This window comes from Sparus aurata, chromosome 22 (assembly GCF_900880675.1).
Source record: "Sparus aurata chromosome 22, fSpaAur1.1, whole genome shotgun sequence".
NCBI classification, from domain to species: Eukaryota; Metazoa; Chordata; class Actinopteri; order Spariformes; family Sparidae; genus Sparus; species Sparus aurata.
In genome coordinates, this window is record NC_044208.1 from 17,194,286 (window position 1) to 17,217,807 (window position 23,522).

Sequence of the window (23,522 nt, forward strand, 5' to 3'; positions counted from 1 at the left end):
CGAGCCCATAATGTAACACCCAACACAAGATTTTATGACCGTTGCCTTACCTGATATATAAGTGTAGGCCGCCAGCGCGTTGCTGATGAGGGCCATGTTGGGGCTAGAGGTGGAGTTGATAACGGGATTCATGCCTGGAGGCTGAAGTGGACTTTCTTCTCCTCCGGGTTCGGAAAACTTCTCCTCGTTGGGGTTCGTCTCCCTGATCTTCTTCCTATCTGCAAAAGATGACACAGCTGACACTTCTATGGAACTGTCCACATATGTAATACATACATATGTGGACAACTCTAATTGTGAAATTACATTTCATTTTAAAGAACTTTCCATATTTTCCAAAATGGAAATAAAAAAATGCAATAATCCAATCTGCATTTTTACTTTCATTTCTTCCTACGGACGTTCCGTAGACATGCGGAAACAGGAAATAGGAAATAGGGACTTTTTTAATTAAAAATGACAATGTAAACATGAAGATGAAAATGTAATCTTACAGTGGCATTAGGTTTTACATTACATTACATTTTGCATCATGAATTTAATGAAGCCCCTAACAGGCCTCCATTCTCTCCACCAAAGTCAGATCGATGAAGGGGGTAATGTTGTGCTGGGATGGAAGTTCAAAACTTGTTGCAAAGAAAAAAAATTAAGATTGAATTTGTTGTGCAACAAGGTTTGATTTGAAGCAGGTTTACCAGAAAAAAAAACAGGAGGATATATTAAACTAAAACGATCAATGTAGAATGTGGATACATCCGGAGATCAACATCTGTGGGCCCACGTTCAATGACACACAGGAGTGGGTTCGTTACCGCATGTGCAGTCAGACTATGACAGCGCTATTTCGGTCATTTACAGTAAAATAAGAGCGTATTGTCTCTGAGGCATTGTGACTACAACATTCAGACCACTGAGTCATCTGCAGTCTCTCGGTGGTTTTTCGTATTTTAGGAGATTCGCTTCTGATAAAAGATGCATCACTCATAAAGACACACACATGTTCGCAGAGAGTTGTGTGATTCAGAAGATAACACAACATCCGCTTCTGTCAAACTCGTTCTGACTCAGGTCGTTAAGAAACAGGGAGCCACATGGGAAGAGTTTGCACTCTGGCAACATTTCAAAAGCTCCACTGGAAATCTCAGAAAAAAAGATCTATTTATAGACGGGAGCGACTGTTTCCTCCATTGGATTTTCACCACAGATTCTTTCAGTGTTTACATGCTGGCTTGTGTTGTGTATAGCCAGAACGGGGGAGTTGAGATCAGAGAACAGAGTGATTTGATTAGTCAGATACTCATTTTCTGAGCACAGCCTCATCTGGTTAACCTGAAGTGGGTTAAGGTGGGTTAGGGTAACTTTGACTCCATGAATACGCATTGCATCACTGAAAAAACAACCCTTAAGTCAAGACTGTCAAAAAAAACAAGAGCATTCAGTCCTGTGTGCACGTGTTCATAGTCATATTCACATGCTTGATTTTTTTCCGGTGAGCTGTCACCCACACCGGTGACCTCTAATTGCAGAGGCTCCAAGGTGTGCCAGGCTTCTCTTTATCTGATAAATGCAGTTTAGACAGGAATTGCTCACTGAGGAGGTAAGTGATTCCACCTGGACCCACTGTTGTGGTGCACACATCAGCTCACTTTCAACCAATGGACCACAATCCCTCTGTCGAACACGAGTAAAAATAGGCAGACAAACCATCAACAGAAAACAGTGAGAGAAAGCACACAATACGTAACAATGGAAGATACGGTAATTGCTCTTTTGATTAAATTATTTAAAATGATTTCTTCAGGTGAAATCATTATTTATAACTCAATTTCTTCATCATTTACTTCAAAAGACGTTTTAAAAATGTGTCGACACAAATGACCTGTGTCGTACAGCGTGTTCAGTATTGTATGTTTTCAGCACCAGCAACAGAGGTGTGTTTAGAAGACACATGACTGGACTGGGTAGTAAACTGGGAATATTCAGTACAGTACATCATGGCTGAAGGGCCAATAAAACAGGAGTTCACTGAGAGAAAAATTCCAAGATAAAGAGTACATGGTAGTGGCCAAATACTCACTGGGAGAAACAGTCACACGCCACAGCAACAAGCAATTTGGACCAAAAATGGAGACAATAAAAAGTAAAAGGAATTTTGTGGTTTCTGACTTTAACCTCTTTAACCTTTCTAACGGGTGGGTCAGCTCCTACAAAATGGTCTTGCCCTGCCAAGTAGTGTTAGAATTCATAAAGTTTTATTTTAAAGTTTTTAAAGATGCACATAAGTCAGGCGACTAGGAAATTCACATCACTACTTTTTAGCAGGGAGTGGTGACTTTGTTGGAGTCTTTGCTGGTTGCCAAGCAACCTAATGGCGATAACAAGTCTACAGCGAGTCACTGCATCCGCCCAAGAAATAGTTCCCTAACTGTTCCACACACATCTTTTAGATTTTGTTCTTCTGTCGGGGTAGCTGTATTCTCCTGTATCAAATCTTCGTGCTAAGCTAAATGGCTGTTGATTATAGCATGTATAGCGAATCTGCAAATCTGTTTCTTCAGATCCATCCCTTGGCCCATTTGAAAATAAACAAAGAGAAAGGAGACAAATGATCTGACAAGATCACATATTTACAGTAAAATGTTTCTTGTTCCGCCTTCATATTCTTCCCTCATGTCCCCTCTTCATGTAGTTTCGTCCCCTATCAGTGCATCAGAGATGGAAACAGGTTGTTCTCGGTGAGCCAAGCGTTTGAAGCCGGTGCGAGGAAGTGAAGTCAGTCATGCGTTGGGAACTGTCAGTACGACAGCACACATCTCCTGTCCTCTCTTAACTCCTCATTTATTCGTCTATCCTCCTAATTAGTACAGTGCCGGTAGCTGAGCAGAGGACTTGGTGTGCTGGATGTACGCCACCATCCCTCATGAATAAAGCTTTGTTTAAGCTTCCTTCCTTGCTGGCGTCTCCTTTATTTTCTCTCTTTCATTTGATTGTTCTCGTTCAGTCTTCTCTCTCTTTCTCTTTATGGGAGAACAGGCTGATTTAGACTGTGGTCACGTCTAAGTGCAATCATTGGCTCTTGGGAAGCAGTGTGTTTTTAGGACCAGTGATCATAAATGGTCCGAACCGATGGCTCTCCTCGGATACATGTGGAAACAGTTGAACCCGTGTGACTTTATATACATACATATATGCCCCGACTTGAGACCAGAGTTACTGTTTCTCTTGATGCCTGGGAGGCCTCGGGACTGTTTAGTGTTAACTGCTCTCCTTGGGAGGCTGTGAGTGTGTGTCAGTGTGTGTGTGAGAGTGATATAAGCTTATATCCTCACCTGGAACAGTGTCGGGCCTTTTGACTGAGCTCCCCTCCGGAGGGCTGTCTCCCACTATGTTGGGGTCATGGGCGCTGGGTGGAGGGGAGTACACCGGCGGTCTGGGTCCCTGCTCCTGCAGCAACTTCTTTGGGACTTCAAAGAAAAGGATAGGTAGAGCAAAGGAGGGGAGGGAATCAGAGATTGAAAGAGAGGATAATTAGATAAAGTTTGATTTGAAAACAATACGTACACATGCAGTCATTTCTATTCCAGTTTGTCAATATTATCTGCTGATGCTCATTTATCACAGATGTATCTATATAATCAGTATGCCTGAAAAGAAAAATAAATATTATATTCATTTGTATGTGTTTTTGACCTTGTTTAATATATTAATACATTTCAGAAAACACGACATTTCCCAAATACAAAAAAGTTTTCACAAAACACGACAGAGTTGTGTTTTGAGAAATGTTGTAGGTTTTTTTTTGTTGGCCATTTGAGTGTGGGGTGATAAGGTTTTATTACTGATAAATTAACACCTTTTAAGTTGATATGGCAAATACCAATCACACACACACACACACACACACACACACACACACACACACACACACACACACAAACAAACACATAAACATGTGCTGAACATCAGTATTCATTTGCAGTCGAGTTTCTGGCCATTATTCACTTTCTGTCTTCGGCCACAGCCACCAGCTCCTGATGTAAATATCCGGCTCTTTAGTTGCTAAATGCTTGACAGTGTTCACCAGCTAGTCACTGTGTTTGCATCTGTCACTATGTTTGTCTGCTGTTCGGTGTTGCGAAACAGGTGCCTTTATATAGCAAAAACACCCCATCTCACAATGTTAAAGGGAGTTAGCAAAAAATCCTGGATCCACACCAAAAGTTAACGGGGTCTATTCTGGGTCAAGACTCATCCTCCAACCAAGTTTTATGGAAATCTGTTTGGTACTTTTTCGTGTAATCCTGCTGATGAACCAACAAACCAAACAAAAGGTAATGGGTGAAAATATAACCTCTAACCTGGAATTGAGAGTAAAAGTAGCTAAACTGAGAGTATATTGTGCTGGCAGAGTAAGCGGCAGTTGTAAATGGCACGATGGCAATGATTCACACACTCCTCCTGAACTTGCACTCTGATTCCCGAAAGTTATGCTGCCCCCTCCTCCTCCTCCTCACCCCCATCACATCCCCCCACCTCACAGTGTCCTGTGAGTCAGGGAGTCTGCACTCTTTCCCCCAGACACAAACCCACAGAGCAGTGGGCTATACATTCCTGCCTGCTCACATGTGGTTTCTGGAGGCCGGGCCACGCTCCGGTCAGTGTGTTGATCAGCGGTGATTTACAGCTCGACAGATGACCGGCCATCCAGCTTTCTGTCAGTCTGACCGTTTGCCGTTCGTGCATTTTCATTGCTCGGCACAAACAAACGGGCAATGACGAATAATCAGCTGCCGGGTTTTGCTGACACAAGGAGCACTAATAGTGGAACTGCGACATGTGATTTAGGGTAAAAATGGACCATTTGTTTAAAGGCCGATGAATAAACACGCTGATCAAATTTCCAGAGACGGATTTTGGCCGCGGCCCAAGAGTCAATCAAAGTGCGGGAAGGAGCAGAGCAGACCCCACAAAGCTCCGCTCCACTGTTTATACCCTGGACTCATTACAAGATTTTTCCAATTGTAAGCAATGAGGAAAAGACTGAGCAGGAACATTTAACTGCTTACACCTAGGGTACAGATGATTTTAAAACATGCAGTTTTAACTTTTTGACTGACACAAGTGACAAACAGCCATCTATGAGCAGTAAAGATGGGGACTAGATGGCGGTTGTTCTGTGGTACATCTGCAGCTAGGCTCCTTAGAAATCATCTTCCTCCATACCTAACTGGCTGCATTCATTAAATAACAAAAGAGAAACGGAGACAAGTGTGGATGGGATTGATGGAGCTGTACAAGCTGTCGTAAGACTTGGTATTCAGTCAGATTTATCGCGCAGGTATCTGTTACATCCCGCAGAAATATTTTTACTGCGATATTGTGCTGCTAAACTGTTGCACTTGTGTTTTTATGCAGTGATTTGCACAAAGAAAGGCACACAGAGATGCAGAATTCAGCAGCAAGGGACCAGAGGGTTGCTGGTTCAAGAGATGCTTGGACCAGTCTATACTGTACTGGTAGCAGGAGCTCAGTTCACTCCCCTGAGCACTGTCTGCAGAGGTGCCTTTGAGCAAGAAATCAAACCCCTAACTGCTCCTGGTTTGCTCCTCTATTAATGCATGTGTATTGGTCCTGTTTGTGCATGTGTGTGTGATTCTAGTCTGTGTTTGTGAAACTGAATTCCCCCTGAGAAGGGATTATTAAAGTATGCCTTCCTCTTCCAACCTCGGTGTTATCAAGCACACCAGCCCGTGTTTACACCAGTTTAAGTTTCCAGTGGAATATGACGCGCCCACTTCACACTCAAGAACAAGGAAAAACCTGCAGTTGTAAATCAGTTGAAAAACAAAACAATATGTAACCTGTTCCATGTTGGTGGAGAGGCTGCTAGACATTGTGTCCTAACTGCATGCGACGTGACTGAGGGTCAGCCATATGATCAGCATGATCATGTTTATCATCATGATATTAATTGTCTCAGATTGGAGCATCCTAACTGGCTCCAAACGACGTGGCACACTACACGCCTTGGTTCTAATTTAATTCCTGACGCATGCATTAAAAGCGCAACACGGTCAAGATTAAGTTGATTCATGAAGTTGAAATGAGGAGTCATGTCTGTACAATACCATTTTCTATTACTACAAATACCTAAATAACGTGCCAGCAAGTTCCTAGCAAGAAAATACACCATCTCTCCCTGCTGTTGGCTATACTTTAGGTAATTTCCACTAGAGAACCAGGATGCAGTTTGAAAGAGATTCAGTCCTCCCCCACCCCCCCACCGTCCTCTGCCCCTGTTGCCATGCATACCATATTATCCTCTGTATGAAGCAATGCACATGTGAGAGGAAAAGTTTCTGATGATATCTTACTGCAGCCAATCAACAGGGCTGGTTTACTGACAGACTTCAAAGAGCTCTGCTGACTCTGGTTCCAGCCTTTTGCTTTTCTCCTTGCCACGAGCAAAAAAGGGCAAGAGGTCGATGCCAGACTAATAGAAGTGGTAAATGATTTCTGCTCATTAAACCTGCTCAGGCGGCTTCACCTTACTGCGCCGGGAGAGTTCACATGGTGTCAGGTAGGGGTGCCAGTTGTAGAAACATATACTTTTACATTTAAATACCTCTCTGTAATTGCATCATCTCATGTGGCCAACCACACCAATCTGTCGCCTAAATAGGTTAAAAAAACCCAAGAATTTGAAACCCTGTTTCATGCAGGTCTGGTTGGCACACGCTGAATAAACAAGAGCTCCCCACATGTGGAGGTGAAAGAGGCAGAGAAATGAAGAAATAGGATTCGGGCCTGGGCAACTCCGCCTGTCCGTCCTCATCAGTCTGACACACTAATCATGGGTCTTAAAACTCCCCCACTGCCACGCTGCCACCATCCCCACGCCACGCCCTGATTACAGCCTTCTGATTGGCCCTAATTGGCTGCACATGTGGCCCAGGGTCACAGTTGAGAGACGCCATGATGTGACACACACACACATTTTTACACATTTAAGGGACGTGTACGTGAGATACACTATAGAGAAGCACATGCGCACTCCCAGCCATACCAGATGCGTGCGAACACAGATATCTATCTTTCCAAACAGCCATTTCTCATGTTATGTTTGTCCATGGACTTACTTTGTTGGCAATAGCCAGTACAGTACAACGAAGTGACTGCTGCTTGTCTAAAAATAATTGTCAAAAGGCAAAAAAACCTCTCGAAGCAAGCGGCCGCAGACCACGAGCAAGGAGCCAAGCAGTAAAAAAGTGAAGCAGTAAAAGAGAGAAAGAGGAGTGCAAGGGAGAGAAACCGAGGACATAAATCACACTCCACGGCCTGCATAATAATGGCATGGTCACATAAATGCATGCTAAATGAGTACTCGCAACTCTTAATATAACTGCACAAAACGGGAGCCGTGCCAGCGCTGTACCTCTCAGAGCGCTGGGTCGCCACGGGGAGCGAAGATACGAGGCGGGAAAAAGAGTGCCCATAACAATGGCCCATGTTTACATTGGCAGAGCCCGGCTTTGTTTTCACTGGGCTCTGCGGGCCGGAGTGTGCGTGTGCGTGCGCGTCCATACGTGTCTGTTCGGCCCGGCCATGTGCTGACCGATGCAGAACACAGTAGGGACAAAGCCCTGTAAGCCAGAAGGGATATAATGAAATATTAAACCACGCTAAATCAGAGGTGAGATCAGACCCCGGTCCAATAATTTGAACAGACTTTAGCCTTTAGGAGTGTACATTGGGGGTACTGCTGGGGACCGAGTATTTTGAAGAGCATTTGAGGGCATGTTTTTAACACTTGGCCTGATTTAGTCCTCTGAGATTTTGGCTCTAAAATGACAGCTTAATCTTTACTATGACTTCTCTCTCTGAAATCATAATCAATCCTGGGTGCAGCAAAAGCAGGGAGCAGGAAGTCAGTCACAGTCGGCGGTGCTGAGGAGTCAAGGTATAGCCAGAAAAAAAACAATAGTTTACAACAATTAAAATTTTTTTTTACACGACAGTAGACAGCAAACTTGACACAGACACACTATAAGTCAATGCAAAGACATTCAACAACACCAGAGAGATGAAGAGGAAGAGAAATTCCCCAGACTCCCTAATAAAATCGCTCAATTTTGTGAGTGTTTGAGTTTGGAGAAACTTTCTAAACTTTGTGAAGTTCTGTTTCCGACATATTCTTATTTATTTGGGCTTTCTTGTAAATTAGGCACATGTTCTAGCCTTGTTTTAGAGGGTGCTGCAGCACCCCTAGTTCCTGCAATTTTATGTGAACCAGGTCTGATTGAGATGTACTGTACTATATTCATAAAACTGCAGTGAAAGACAGGGACAGCGTGTGAGAAACATTTGACGGGAGATGGAATTCATTTGCAGCCACATGAAGACTTGGAGAGTTCGGTTCCAAATCAGATATCGACCGTTACAAATTAGCTATGCAGTGGATAACTTAAGAGCTTAGATGACAAAATGCATTACACTTCGGTCAGTAATTTTCCCTTAAAGGGGCATAAAGGGTTTTTGCAAAAAAACTAAACAAAAAAAAACAGTGTGCATTGAAACAATGTGCGTATTTGTGTGCATTTGTGTAAGAAGTTGAGCAAAAGCGTCTGGTTTCAATCAGCACACAGCCAGTGCCTACTTCATCTGCAACATTAAAGTGCTGTCGAAGACCCAACATTTATTTGATATACACACACGCACGCACACGCAAGCGCACACACACAAACACACACACACACACAAGCACAGGCAGAACCTCAAAAACTCAAATCAATGTTTATAGACACACTCCCAGAAATGCTTTTTATTCTGTTTCAGCTCTTTCTCCTGCTTCAGACACCCCAGAGAGAGGCATGCAGACATTTGCTTGCTCACATTCACACGCCCATCCACCCACACACACACACACACACACTTACACACAACGTGCACACACATTACCATTTTTCACTTAGCTAATGGCATTCTTGCAGAACAACATGCAAGGTGAATAGGGCAGGAGCTGAAGGTGTTGAGATTGCATTCCTCCTCTGCCTCCCCTCTCCTTTTTTGCTCTAACCCCCCTAACGCTCCCTAACAGCATCCAGCTGACAGCAGCTGATTGGGATCGAGTGTGTGTGTGTGTATGTGTGAGCACTTTTGACACACAAGAGATGGAATGTCTATTCATTATAAATTGTGAATTGTTTGGATGAGGACGGAACAGGATAAGGACTTGAGTGTGTGACATGTTTATCTTTTATTTCCAAATGAACGCACAACCACGACCTCTTACCGTGAAAATTAATGACCGCATGAGTGTCAACATATCGAAAATGAAACTGTGCCTGCATGACCGAGAGCACGAATGTCATAGGGCATGATTAACACAGTCATTCCTGTCTTGTGTATACAGTGTGGACCAGGTTTAAGGTCTGGTAGATTGAACTCTATCAAGGGACCGGCGGTGTGAGCTGAGTGCTTTTTCTGGTTCTGCTCCATTTTTATGTTAGTGTGGGCAATCTGACCAACTCTGAGACTTTATTAGGTTTTGTTGCGAGTGTGTGTGCGTCTGCTAGAGAGTTACAACACAAACTGGGACGACTGTGGTAACCTTAAAGGAGCCTTCGAGGGGCCTACCGGTGGTTTTGAAAGATTTAGCCCATTAACTGCGGACTACATCTAATTTACGCGACTGTAGACAGCTTCTCAAAGCACTCCATAACTTTTATATTTAATTCCCACCTTGGAGACAACCACTGGTTTACATTTTTTTCTTTTTCTAAACGATACACTGAGGATTTTATTTTTCATTTAAATACTGCAGCCATATAAACATATGAATGATATTTTAAAATACAGAGATTATGCTTTTAAATTAGGTTAGGTTCTTAAAGGTTTTTAATGTGAAACCACTCACAGGAGCTCACCTCTCCCACAGAGAACACTGCTGCTGAATACCTCATCAGTAGTCCCGGCTCTAATTCTGTGTCTTCTGGACATCACACTATGTAACAATGTCACACATTTGCATAATTTAAGGCCATTTTCACAGAATATGTTAATCTAACTGGAAGCTGAATGTCCCTCACTGTATTCTGTACTTTGCATAATGTCTTTTTTTATTACTGCGTGATGTGTTTCTAACCAGTCTGTGAAGCCAACAGCAAATTTCCACATTCGCAGACAATACAGTTTATCATCATTTATGAATGCCTTTATACATGTGTGGATAAAAATCCGTAAGAGATGTTTTAAATCTATAGACAAACAATGTCTATGAATTGGATGTGCACCAGCAGGCGAACAGCCACCAATATGTCCTTTAGCAAGGCACTTAATCCACCCAAAACCACTTCTGGAGCTAATCTCAGGCCACTGGTGGAAAACTGGCGATGTTCACTGCTTTGGTTGTTTGTAACTGTATGAATGGGAAGCAGGCACAGCTCTGAAAATGAAGTTATGAGAACCGACCCTCAACTGCTGGAGATCTGGAAAGAGTGCAGCTTTCTCCCTTTTGGCTCAGATGCAAGACTGCTTAATCAAATCAGTGGTCTCAAGTTATCCAGTCAGTGTAGGAAAAGCCCTGTGCTGGCAGGAGCTTCTTGTGACAAGATCTGCTCGTATACAGTATTCTCTCATACGACGCAGGTAAAGTTTTCTGTGTGAAGCTACACATATCTGAATGGTGACATAGTCTCAGCGAGGGCTGCGAGTGCATTCCAGGATGGAGAGAGTGGAACAGCTCTGCCCTCCATCCTACCTCACCGAGCCCTCTGGCCTACATTCAGCTACACAGCATAGAATTCTTCCCCATTTACTTTAATGGATAACACACGTCCCCTCCGCTGTGAGACACCCACAGATGCATATGTATGCACACACACACACACACACACACACACACACACACACACACACACACACACACACACACGGAGATGCCGCAGCATGGGCCCTGAATGTAATCACTCTCACTTCACCACAGCCATCAGTTACACTCCACAATCCCAGCTGTTTTGGTTATTTAAACACTCCTTGTACGCCGCACATGTGCACACACACAGTTGGTGTTATTAACATGCATGCAGAGACAGAAACAGATGCTCTGTTGACAGTGTGGGGTCATAACAATCAGCAATCTTCAGTTGTGAACCCCAGCTCCTCCCCCCAAGCCTCGGACCCCACACAGACACACAGAATCCTTCTGATGTCTTCAACTCTGATAATATTCACAACCTTCAGCCCAGGAGGTGCTGAGCATAGTAATCACATTACAGAAGTACACATCCATTCCCTCCCCGATCATCAGTGAATCAAACATCTGTTGTTATTTTTTGGATGTGGTCGCTGATTGAGTGAGTTTGTTATGTCTCTGTGAGTTAAAAAAATTGGTCTGGTAGGATTTACTTTGAATGACTCAGATGAAAACTGGGAACTGGAGGCTCATTTATAAAAAACATTCTTACATTTGTACATGACCTTAGTCTTAAGATAATTTCCATGTGCGTGCTTACAAATTCATGGGACGTGCCTTGCGATTTCCCCTCAAATGATGCCAGCACAAATAGGTGTGAGTCAGGAGTAGCCATGGGATCATTGCGGTGGCAGTGGTAGAGGAGACTGAAGCCAAACATGTATTACTGAGTGGACTAAACAAACAAAGCATAACATGCGGCTTGGGAGTCCAAAAATAATGACTGTAAGTCTGCTAATTCTTCACACCTTTAATGAATAATTCCTCAAGCGAAGTTCACCACCGGCGTGGACACATATGCGCTCTGAACTGCCCTGACATAACCAGCAGATAAAAGTATTCACGTCAAGCAAGTTTTGAAGTTAACTAGAAGGATTCTGGTAAATTACTGGCGACTCATTTGTGCTTTGTAGAGGAAAAACTATCTTTAAACAAGGCCTTGTATTAATGCTACCATTTCTATTCCAACATGTCTTATCTGCTTTATTACTGCTGATGATGCTTATGTCTTTATTTTAGGGTATTTTGTTTGATAGCATTATGTTTCCATTTTGTTTAAATTGTCTTATTTGGTTTGCCTGCGATATGTTAATCCTGGTTCAACTGCGAAAAGAACTTTCGAACTTTGTTTTGAAATATGTATTATTCTTATTATTCTTACCATTACTATTATCGTTGTTGTAATTATGAAATTTGGGAATTATTGTGTCGGTGTTATAAAATCGGTGAAATCATAACTCTTGACGTTAGATTTTGTACATCCCAGTGCAATATATCACAAGAAGTGTTTACTGTTATGTAAACTTTGGAAGTCTACTGTCCATAGATAAACAGGACCTGTGACCCCGCCACACTGAATGCTGCCCTCAGATGTTTCCAATGTTTGTGTTTCTACATCTTTATCGGCTGGACGTGGGAGAGGCCGGCCCGCTGTCGAAGTCAGCACGGCCTCATCATTATCTGATGTTCCGCTGGGTCAACAAGGATGTGATCGGCGCTGATTCATCAAACCACGCTGCCCGCCTAAACTCACTCCTTCATATCAGTGTTATGAGGTAATGGGATGCCGAGTTTTGATTGGGTCGGGGAGCTGCTGAGGTCGTCAAATGACTTGTGAAAACAGTGAAGACAGAGGTCGTCATTTGTTGTCACTGACGTGGAACAGACAGAGGACAGATAGTGGCAGGGCTTGTCTAGACACAATCGTGACAGAAGTGAGGGCTGCAACATTCGACGAGCATGTTCCAGCAAATGTCACGGCTGATCTAAACAATGGTGCTATCTTTAGCAGGAGGCAACAACTGGTCGCACAGGGCAGTTCATAAAATCAACACTTGGCAACATAAACGTCTGCTGGGACCTGAGGCATGGATGATGTTTCAGTGAAAGATAAACAAAAACTAGGCCAGCTCTATCTTAACCATCCCTCTGAAGATACAAACAGCTCTCTTTAACTTCATTGTGCATTCACCTTTGTTAATGTGACAGTTACAACTGTTGAGATGAATGTTGACTGTCGACATTCTTTGTGTCTCTCTTAATCTCTCCCACGGTTGAACACATCAATACAAAGGCTTGTAATGAGATCATTAGTGACTAATAGAGCCGGAAAGTGACAATACGGTGGAGCAGGTTTCATTCCAGTCTCGGGTTATGTACAGGCTGACCTCATTTACTGCCTCTCTAAGTATAATGAGAAAAAATGTCATCAGCACAACTAGAAGATGTCATGATGTTGTCACATGTTCCAATAAGGAGAACGGATCGATTGAAGCAGCCATACCATATATATGTCTTGTCTTGAGCAGTGAATGAAGATGACCGTCACCTCTTTAGTTCAGATAATTCACACAATTTATAGTATTTTGATTGTAGAATAGTTAGTAGGTTAGAGAGTATCTGCGATTTATTCAAAGCCACCAGGTCACACAAGTCTAAAACTCTACACATGCGGACCAAAACAGATGAACAGAGGCATTTTAGATGAAGTGGTCTCATTCCTGAGCGGCTCTGTTGTGGTTGAAACAGGATTTGACGTTATTCTGATCCAACTACAAGGCATGACTCTAAGTTTGAGCTAACCATTGAAGCCTCTAAATGATACAAGTGCTTTAGAAACTGAACTGAAGCACAAGCTTACAGCACACTGTGATGTCATTTGTAAACCAAGTACAAACCGCTCGTGATGTGGATAAATGTTTTGAAAGCTGGCATCATGGGGGTCACATTCTTGTTATTTTTGGAGCCACAAGTGACCATTTTGAGATGAGAGGGTGAGCTGACGATGACATGCTGATCGGATCTGAATGAAAAACCAAGGACAAGCTGTAGCCACCACCTGAATGGTACTTTGCTTTATCGTGTATTTTACTCTCAATGGGACCACAATCTACAAAATGATGCTGTGTTGAGGAAGACTTGAAACTAATGATTGAGACTATAATCTCATTAGGAGTTCGCTGAGGTAATACATCAAGTGAGAAATAGGGTTATTTTCTCATATGCTACCATAAAATCTGACCTCTTTTTGAAACCAGCTGGCCATTAGAAAGAATGCAGGTTGAAGGCACTTCCACATTGGCTTCACTTCTCCGACCTGCTAGTTTTTTCTTTATTCTATACAGTCAGTTAAACTCAAGAGTCAAGTATTTCCATCACCTCTTTACAATTCCTAACCTTATCACACGGTCGAAGTTGTGTATTTTGATCACGTGAGCAAGTTGACAGCGGATCTGTTCCCAAGATTAAGAGTGTACCAGACTTTTAAAAACAGACTCACAGCGCAATACAAAACGAGAGAAAGAGGAGTCTGTTATGAATAACTCAAGACAAGCTCTGCTTCACGGCATCCAACACCAGGGAGTCCTGAGAAGGTTCACCGAGTTCAGCACGTAACTTGCTGAATAGGCGTCTTTGATAAAGCAAACTCCATCACAGAAGTTAATTGAGAGGCACAGGGACAATGGTATTGTTGTAACGTTGTGACGTACATCCCTGGCGCAATTGGTGAAGTATACTGTTTTGTCAGTGTGAATGTTCTGATTTGCTTTGCACTATTAATGTGATGTTTCATTAATGTAAATGTGTCTGTCTCCCCTTCAAAATCAGTGTGAATGGTCAGCTTCAGACAGTGAGGTCAGTGAGTTCAACATACCTAAAGTGCAACGCCTTGAAAAGGAAATGGACTGTATTAAACACACAATAAAAACTGTCACAAGTCGAGGCGGTAAGTGTGACCTCAGAGTCACATGTTGTTTTCTAGACCCATGACAACATAACTGGCATTTCAGTAAACAGCAGACTGACTAGATTAGACTACAAGCCATTGTACTAAATGACCGAGGACGTACCCATAACAAAATAACACGGCAGAGTGTGTTTTAGCATCTGTGTGTCATTATATGCTCTATGATTTGATGCAGGCCATCACACTCCATCACTCTCTCTTTATCATTTTGGTAAAACACTACCACCTGCCTCATCATAACTCTCGTCTTTCATAGGTGCGTCCGCGCCCTGTCATTGTCAGGTAATTAGAGGAGCAGTAAGTGAGAGTGAATCATAAGCAGCGCTGCGTTTTTCGCTAAGTTATACCTTTACTTAGCAACAGAGGACAAAAAGATGGGAAACCTAAGTAGTGAGTGGGAGTTGGCGTGTTCGGATGAGTTCAAGAGAGGGAGGCGTGTTTTTTCTCCATGTGTTGACAGGGCGCTGGGCCGTATTAGTGGTCAGGCCTGGACAGAGATAATGACGGTGAGGTCTGGGTCAGCCCGAATCTGTCATCGTCCTTATCACCACAAATACACACAGCGTACACGCACATGCACATTACAACACCTTTTGTTTAGTCTGCGGCACTCAAGCGAGGTACCGTTTTAACTGTTTTGACGCCAACACCAAAATTATACGATATGTAGCTCCTTTAATTAAGAATACGCACAGAATGGCACAAGTTTGAGCATTCATTTATGGACACATCTCAGTTGATATTAAAAAAAAAAGGATTGAAGATTGATAGCCAGCCCTATACTGGACAGAGCCTGTCCCATCTGAGCAGACTTCTGACATTATTCTCCTCGGAGCTATTATTAGAACCAACTCTGAAAATAGACATTAGCAAGCGGGTGCTATCACGAGCTTCACTGAGCAGCTGGTTGTGATTGAGAGAGAATAGAAACAGTGATGGGATGCAGAAACATTTCCTTAACTTTCTCCCGTTACGGTTTGGATTTCTTCAGAAATAATGTTCTCGCTGGGTTCTTACATTAGTGCGTACACTCGTTGTGATTGTGCACACACTCACAGGGTTCAACAGATGTTGCGATAACTCTGAGTTTCTGAGTCCCATGTGGGTGCAAAGCTTTGGTATTTCCATCCCAAGAGTTTTCAGGGTACACAGCTGGTTATCTGTTTGTCCCGCTGTGTCCTGTCCTCTTCTTCTGCCCCTGTCAACTTTGAAATGTTCTTAAAACAGCTTGAGCCACAACAGATGCAGATGCATTTCCTCAGGGTTAAGAGAGGAGAGAGGAACAGACAGAGAGGGAGCGAGAGAGGCGTGACAGACACAGCGGCTGCCAGAGACACTTTTACAGCAGCCTTTAAAACAAACACCTGCTGCCGTGGCCGAAGCGCCTGGGGAACATCAGAGATCCTGCAGTTTGTAACCGCACGGCTGTGATTAGATAATGAAACTGCGCTAACAGAGTTACAGCATTACAAATGATCTCTTAAGTCCTCAAGTCTCAATTTCGGGTTTAGTATCCTGCACAAGCACAGGGAAACGTGCAACTCGAACGAGCAGGCAGGGCCGTAGTGGAGGGTAAACACACATAAAACACTGGCTGCCCACTGTTTAAATTTAGCACCCATGAAGTTTTACAAAGGTTTTAATTGTAAGTGCCTTTAACCTGGGTGCCCAGTCTGCTTTACACTGCATCACTGAAACGTCGTATCTTGCAAACAGACAGTGACCATCAGCTCACTTAAGCAACGTGGGACTTGAGGGTATTTTCAGATCTACGGTTTGTTTCCTCTGTTTTAATAACAAGCAGGTGCACTTACAAGCTCGTACCAAACAATGGCATAAAAAGGATTGCATGAAGTAGAAGAGATCGCATCACAATCAGTGTGTTTACAGGAGGGATGTGATACCAGAGAACATCTCTCTCTTCCCTCTTCCTGTGTTTCTCTGTGGAGAATATGTAAATGTCAGCAGACAGCAGGGGTAGAACAACGCAAGATAGTCCGCTAGTTTGTTGACTGGGATGCTGTCATTCTCGCAGACTTCTCAGACCAAATATTCTTGGGAAACCATTAACATGCCCGGCCCGCACAAGTAAAGTCTATGTGTGGGAAACACTGAGTGGGTCATCCACTAATCAGAAGGTCCGTGGTTTGATCGACTGCGGATGTCAAAGTGTCCATGTCAGCAAGATACTGAACTGATGGTTTTATTTAATGATAGAAATATTGTCGGGCGCTGAGGACAGAGAGGCTGGTACACTAGAAATCTTTTGAATGCGGTCCATTCACAATTATTTAAATCAACCAAACATTAGTATGCATAATGCATACGGTTAAAGGAGACGGTTTGCTCAAACTTACGGAGTGTTTCTTGTAGTTGGGGCCGACAAAGGTTAGATTACATTCCCACCACAAACTAACCGCTCCAGAATCTGTGATGGGACCAAGATTACTTCCTCAAAAAAGGGCCGCAGTTCAGTTTTGTGTTCAACTCAACTCATCTCAATTTTATTTATATAACACCTTTCATATAAACATGCAGCTCAAAGTGTTTCACATAGCAAAATTGAAACAACACAGAGCAACATAAACAAAAATATAACAACCCGAATGAATCGCGCCACAGGGGGAATACAAACTAGAGTCTGATTTGACCGGACAAACTAAAAATGCCCCAGAACAAGCAAAGCTAGCACAAACATTTCCAAACAAAAGTGCAACTGAGCTGTGCTGCTAATCCTAATTTGACAGAAAAGGACCACAAAGTAAGCAGCTAGCTATAAGCCATTAAGTGAAGCCAGAAAATAAACTTATTGACGTGATCGAAGCACTGAAGTCCTTAAAGAGAAAGGAAGTTGTTCATTAAATGGTTTCTATATTATCTGTGTTTTACGACATTGATTGTTTACCATGCAGACCATGCAAAAAAAGCAGTGAGCCTAAAGGACAGGTGCATAGACTAGTTGACAAAAGGTTACCCAAGCTTCTTTATCGCCCTGACAATGAATACAGTAACAAATAACTCTCTACCCAACAGGAATCAAACCCTTGTCACAGCTGAGAAGGTCTGTCTTCTCAATCCCGGATGCGGCCTACAGTATTTTCATTCCAGCTGTGCTGTAAATCCTTCCGGTATCGAACGGCTGTAGAAACCCTCCGACAGCGAGCTAACCGCGACTTATAGAGTTAGAAAATGCAATTCGATCTGCGGCCGTTGTGTCCTTTTTCACATTACATTGCCGTGGGGGGTTCGGTGCAGATTTGACATAAGGCAGACTCGCACAAGCACACACTGACACACAGGGTCACCACTTGGCACTTTAACTCACACACACATTAAGCAGGACACCTTTCGAGCACATATATTCAATCGTGAGACGGGGGAAGACAGGAAGTAAGAGCGGGAGGGATGGAAATTGAAGGAGCAAGGGAGAAAAATTATGGCTTTCCCTCTGAAGGTGACGCAAACAGATCAGCTTTAAACCAAACACTCTGAAATATTTGTGTCTATTATGTCAAATTACGATACGTTAAGTGTAGCGCGAGGAATACAAATGATAAGTGGAGGGGAGAAAGATGAGGAACATGCATGTCAGAAATAAAGGTGTTGTTGGACATTTTGGAAAATGAGCTCAGTTGGTGTCTTGCTGAAGGTTTAGATTAGAGACTCCAGGAAGTTACCGCTCCCTGCCAAGAAAAAGTGGTTCATAACCCTCCGTCAAATGGCAAACTGAAACATTTATTCTTTTGAATCTGACATGCTAAATATCAATGAAAATGGTGAGTTGCATATGACAGATTTCTGGGTGCATGTGCCACCAAAACAGTCACATCTTGGAGCCTGGTATAATGTTTAATTAATAAAGCTTTAGTGTTGTCGATGGGCAGATTTTGTTACCTGTGGCCAGATCTATGCAGCCAGTTTCCCCCCTGTTTCCAGTCCCCATGCTAAGCTTAGTTAACTGTCTCCTGGCTCCAGCTACATAGTTACTCTTTAAACATGAGTGTGGAATCAATCAAGCTATTTTTTTCTAAAATGCAGAAATCTCCCACAAAATATCTGCCAGTACATTTATGCTGATGAATAACTTTTCATGTCATCAAAGCGATTTCAAGTAGCACATTTTGAAGCCGTTTCTTGCAGGGCGGAGAATGTGCCAACGTCGCGAGGAGTCAGATTCTAGATTAAAAGGACCACCCATGAATTCATCAGCCGTGACCTTTATAGGGCAACAGCCATATTAACGTTGACAGGCGTTTTATTAGGCGAGGGAAAGTGTAGAAAAAATCTTGTGATCAAAACATAGAGCATGTGGTTGTCTGTAACATTTCTACAGAGGGGTCTGTGGGTCCTTATAAACTCTTTGTACTTTTATCAGGCAAGAAATCACATGTAGTTATTGCAACCTTTGTTCTGACATGTCTACAGTTTCACTCTCTGAATTTTTGTTCTTTGTTGTCAAACTGTTATTAAATGAATCTGTAACAAACACAATATCAGAGACCACAAATGTAAGCTGACTCCACCTATATGTATGATGTCTAAAGAACAAAAAGCGGCTTTCTTATATGTCATGAAAAGAGCTGGTCAGTCCATTGGAAAACAACTTCTTCTCCTCCCCGCACTTCCAGTGGATCTGGCACCGCAGAGTACAGTGTTTGCTTCCATCAGCAGGCAACCAAAATTTTGGATAGCATAATAGTAGCATCCTAAAATCTGGCTGGTTTGGCTCGGGCTGCAGCCAAACCTACGGAGGCCTGGATCCACAGTGGCCCTCGCAAAACAAACACAACTTGGAGGTCTGGCTTCGCTTTCGCTGACGAACGTCATTATGCACATCGATTAAAAACAAACACACTGGCGGAGAGAGACGTCCAGCGTTTCAGTGTGAGCCTACGGGTGGAAAATCCCCATCTGACAGAGAGAAGAAGACAGAGATCTACTGAGAACAGAGGCTACGTTTGGATAAGATTTGTCTTATTTTCTGGCTGACTTGTGATGCCAAGATGCCAGCTTTCCGCTTAAAACGGCAACAGAACAGACAACGAAGCTAAATGACTTTCATTTTACCTCTTCTGCTGTTCTACAGAGCAAGTGAAATAAGAGAGTGGGGATTAACCAGGTTCACGCAGACAGCTCCATTACTGTTATTAGTGGAGAAAAGCCAAGCTCCAAACAGAGACGGCCCCCTCCTCAAGAGTACACAAGACCGATCACTGGTCGGACAGAACAGCCACTTTTACCAAACCTAATTAGGCAAGTTTCAAGACTTTATATATTGTGGTTAATCCTCTGCCCGCTTCTTTAGTATTTTTCATTACGTAACAGACACAAAGAACATTACTCCACACTCTTCCATACAAACAAGTGTGGAAAAAGACTGTCTGGGACATAACATAATGCATTACCACATCACATCAGCCAATGAGAACTCTCAATATGAATCAATGATACAGAAGTCAGCGGTTCCCACACTTTGGGGGCAAGCGTGTCCACTATATCACACTTGAATCACATGAGAGCACATGGGCCACTTTGTACCAAAATAAATGACTAGCTGCATTAGCATAGCAGCTAATCAGAAATCCTACAATAGTACACACACACACACACACACCTCAAGAGAACCAGAACCCAGTCGGGCACCGGTGTCATGTTGCAGACAGGAAACAGATGGCCTGCTGGGGGAGAAAAAGCAGAAAAAAGCATGCCAAAGAAGGCCAGAGAGAATGCTTCCCTCCCTCTTTCTCTCCCTCCATCATCCCTTCATCCTTGGTTGGAGGGCAGAGGAAGACTGAGGCCGTGGTGGTGTTTGGAGGCTAGATCAGTGGGCTCTGGCTCGAGATCAGAGTGATGGAGTTCTCGGGGAGTTTTTCAAATAACAGCCCAGCATGGTTCTACTGTACTGGACTAAGCTGGGACACACAGCCTGCAGGCTATTTAAGACAGGACACATCCCAACGGGTGAGAATATATTTTAAGCATTCAGGGAATAATATCGCTATCAAGTGCTGTGTTTCACATTAGCACTACAAATATATGGTACGGGCTACATTTAAAGTGTAGGAGAAAGAGAATAAATCGTGATAAAAGCTTCAAAAGTTTCAAGTGAGTTGACAAATTATGTTAACAACTTTATTTGGAAGTAAAACTTGTGTGAGTGCAACTGTATTGCAAGAAACAGTCCCCATGTGACGTGGAAGACTGTTATGTCACAGTTTGGCTGTCATTAGTCTTTCAACTAAGTTTGGCTAATGTAGAGTTTTGTTTAAAACCTGTCTGATTGACTGAAATCTTGTGTTTCTTCTGCCATCTGACTAATATAATTATTGAGTTAGATAGAGATAGCAACCTTCATTTAATTGATTCTCAACCTGGCATCCCGAAGAGGGTTGTGTGTTATCTAGTGGTCACCAGATGGTTGGGGACAAAAAAATGAAATAGCATATTTTTGGACCCTGGGATACTGTCCCAGTGATAATTAGTCTTAAAATAGAGCTTTTGGAATTTCTTGAGTTCTGACTGGAAGAATAGAAAACTATATAGGAAAAGCAAAAAGTTGCCCAGATCACTGATACCTGAACACTATCCAGCACATTCAACAGATAAAGTTTACTTCCTCCAAACAACCTCCTGACCTTTGCTTAGTGCACTGGACTGACCCATTGGCTGCTAATGACAGATAACCTTTGACCCTGAAAGCAGCAATCAGGGATCAATATTGTCTTGAGTAAGGCCGCCCTCCACATAGAACGCATTGATAAGTGGAATGACCCGAACTGCTGGAGGTCGTGATCCATCACATGTTTACTTGAGCCCTATGTCCTGTGTTTTCTGAAATCTCCAATCTCAGATCTTTATCCTCGTAAAACTTCTCATGCCGAGACCATGTCAGATCTTGTGATGTCCACAGACTCTAAAGGTTATCAGTCAGGAACTCCGAAACATTTGAAGGTTAATCGATTAAATTTGACCGATCAATTGTTAACTAAACATGTTTTACAGTCATTGCCCCTCTTATACTGTACATAACAATTCTTTGTATACCTCAAAGCATACATCAGCAGTTATTTGCTTTATAAGCAAATTGCAAATCTTGAAGTTGTCTGTCTTGAAGACAGTAATGAGATAAAAGTCATCCCTAAAAGCTGCTTTTTTAGAAATCACTTACACAAATCACAGCAGATGTTCTTCCTTCATCTGAAAACCTGCTTCACATCTGCAGCCAGTCATTTAATGCTTCATTCAAAAACCCCGGGCTGTAAAATCTACAGACATCATTAAGCATGTCTGCTAATTTCTAAAACCTGAAATACAGCAGCGATAAAACTACTAAGGCCAAGGCAACACGGAACACATGTTTACTGTAGATTGAAACCTACCAAACGTGGGTCGACTTGAAACACATGTTTAGATTGAAACCTCCTCCCAAAGTCTCCTCATTGAGACTTGGAGTCTTCGTTAAATTTGCACCCTGTAATCCTGCTGTATAACATTTCAGCCTTTATTGGAAGTCTCGGTGGACTGTTGAGGAGTGTTTGGGCTTTTTGAAAATCTCCAGACTTCTTGTAAGGTACCAACTAAGCCAAAACATAAAAAAAAACCTAAGTGCTCTGTCTCCTTGTGTCTCTTTTTTTTCCCCTCTCTCAATCCATTTAGGCCGTAAAAAGTACTGGAAGTTGTTATGCGATCCAAAACATACCAACTACGGCTCATTCAAACTATATTTGAATGATTGTCTACTTGAAAATGTCTGTTTCAGCTTCTTTTACCCACGATGCCACTAAATCCTTCTTTAAATCAACTTTCTCTGCCTTCTTGTGCCCATGCAGCACATGTCTCAGGACCCATAGCGATCCTCGCTTTTCAGAACAAATTGAGTTTAATAGGGGTGAGGCAGGGTGAGCCGAGAGGGAGGAGAGGGGAAGGCGAAGAGAGGGCTGTAAAAACACACCACATGCGACTCCATGCCAGTCCCTATGAGGAGAACTGCAGCATTACTGCCTCTGACATTATTCCTCACACCGAATCCAACAGTAACATACGCTAGGATGGCAAGAACCAACACACTGGCACTGACTGGCAAAAAACACATCTTAAAGAGACAGTTCACCCGAACATCAAAAGTACTTATATGAGCTGAATGTGGAGGAAGCTTGTTGTTCGATACATAGCTGATCAAAAGGTGCACCGGATCAGCACATCTACCCGGCGCACTTGCAAATTTGTACAAAACAACATCGTAAGTAAAGTCTGCATGTTGGAAACACAAAATATCTGCCGGTAGGTGTAGTTCGGTAGGTAGAAAACAGTTTCGACATGAAGCTGCTCAAGACAAGGTCTGTGGATTATCTGGAGTAACAGGATCACGATTTCATGTGTATTTATTTTAGCTTCGAGCACTCACAAAACTGAGTCTTATTCAGTTCCGTTATATTTGAAAGAAGACAGACGTCTCTGTGACTGATCTCCAAAACTTGGCAGCTCACACCAAAATGAGATCTAGACGGATAAATAGCACTAATGTGAAGTCCCCCTCTAACTAAACTGCCTATCCAAAACTAATCTAACTCACTATGCCTAGTCTTCATGCAGATTAGCGGTGGGTTATTTAAACACTCAAACCGACAACCGAGTTAAGTCCCCAGCACGCTGGTTACTCACCTACTGGTTGTGGATGTGTCCCCGAGACCACTGCTCCAACCGCACACCACACAAAAATAACAAACTAAAACAAAAAAAACCAATGAGCCAAAATGGACCACATTGCTCAACCTAACCAGGGTAACTCCACAAAAGCCAAGA

General features: G+C 42.8%; 1 protein-coding gene across 7 annotated transcripts in view; it reads right to left on the reverse strand.

Moving 5' to 3' along the window:
- Window positions 1–23,522, reverse strand: part of eva1aa (eva-1 homolog A, regulator of programmed cell death a) — a 91,638-nt gene that overhangs the window by 3,208 nt on the left and 64,908 nt on the right. For 5 of the 7 annotated variants that reach the window (XM_030404780.1, XM_030404781.1, XM_030404779.1 and 2 more), the window contains 2 exons: window positions 3,330–3,464; window positions 51–218 (listed from right to left, as the gene is read on the reverse strand). In XM_030404780.1, coding sequence (XP_030260640.1) covers window positions 51–218; window positions 3,330–3,464 — 303 coding nt within the window. Of the gene's footprint in view, window positions 1–50; window positions 219–3,329; window positions 3,465–11,513; window positions 11,638–23,522 lie in introns of those variants that run through there. The other 2 variants (XM_030404784.1, XM_030404785.1) reach the window with 2 other exon arrangements.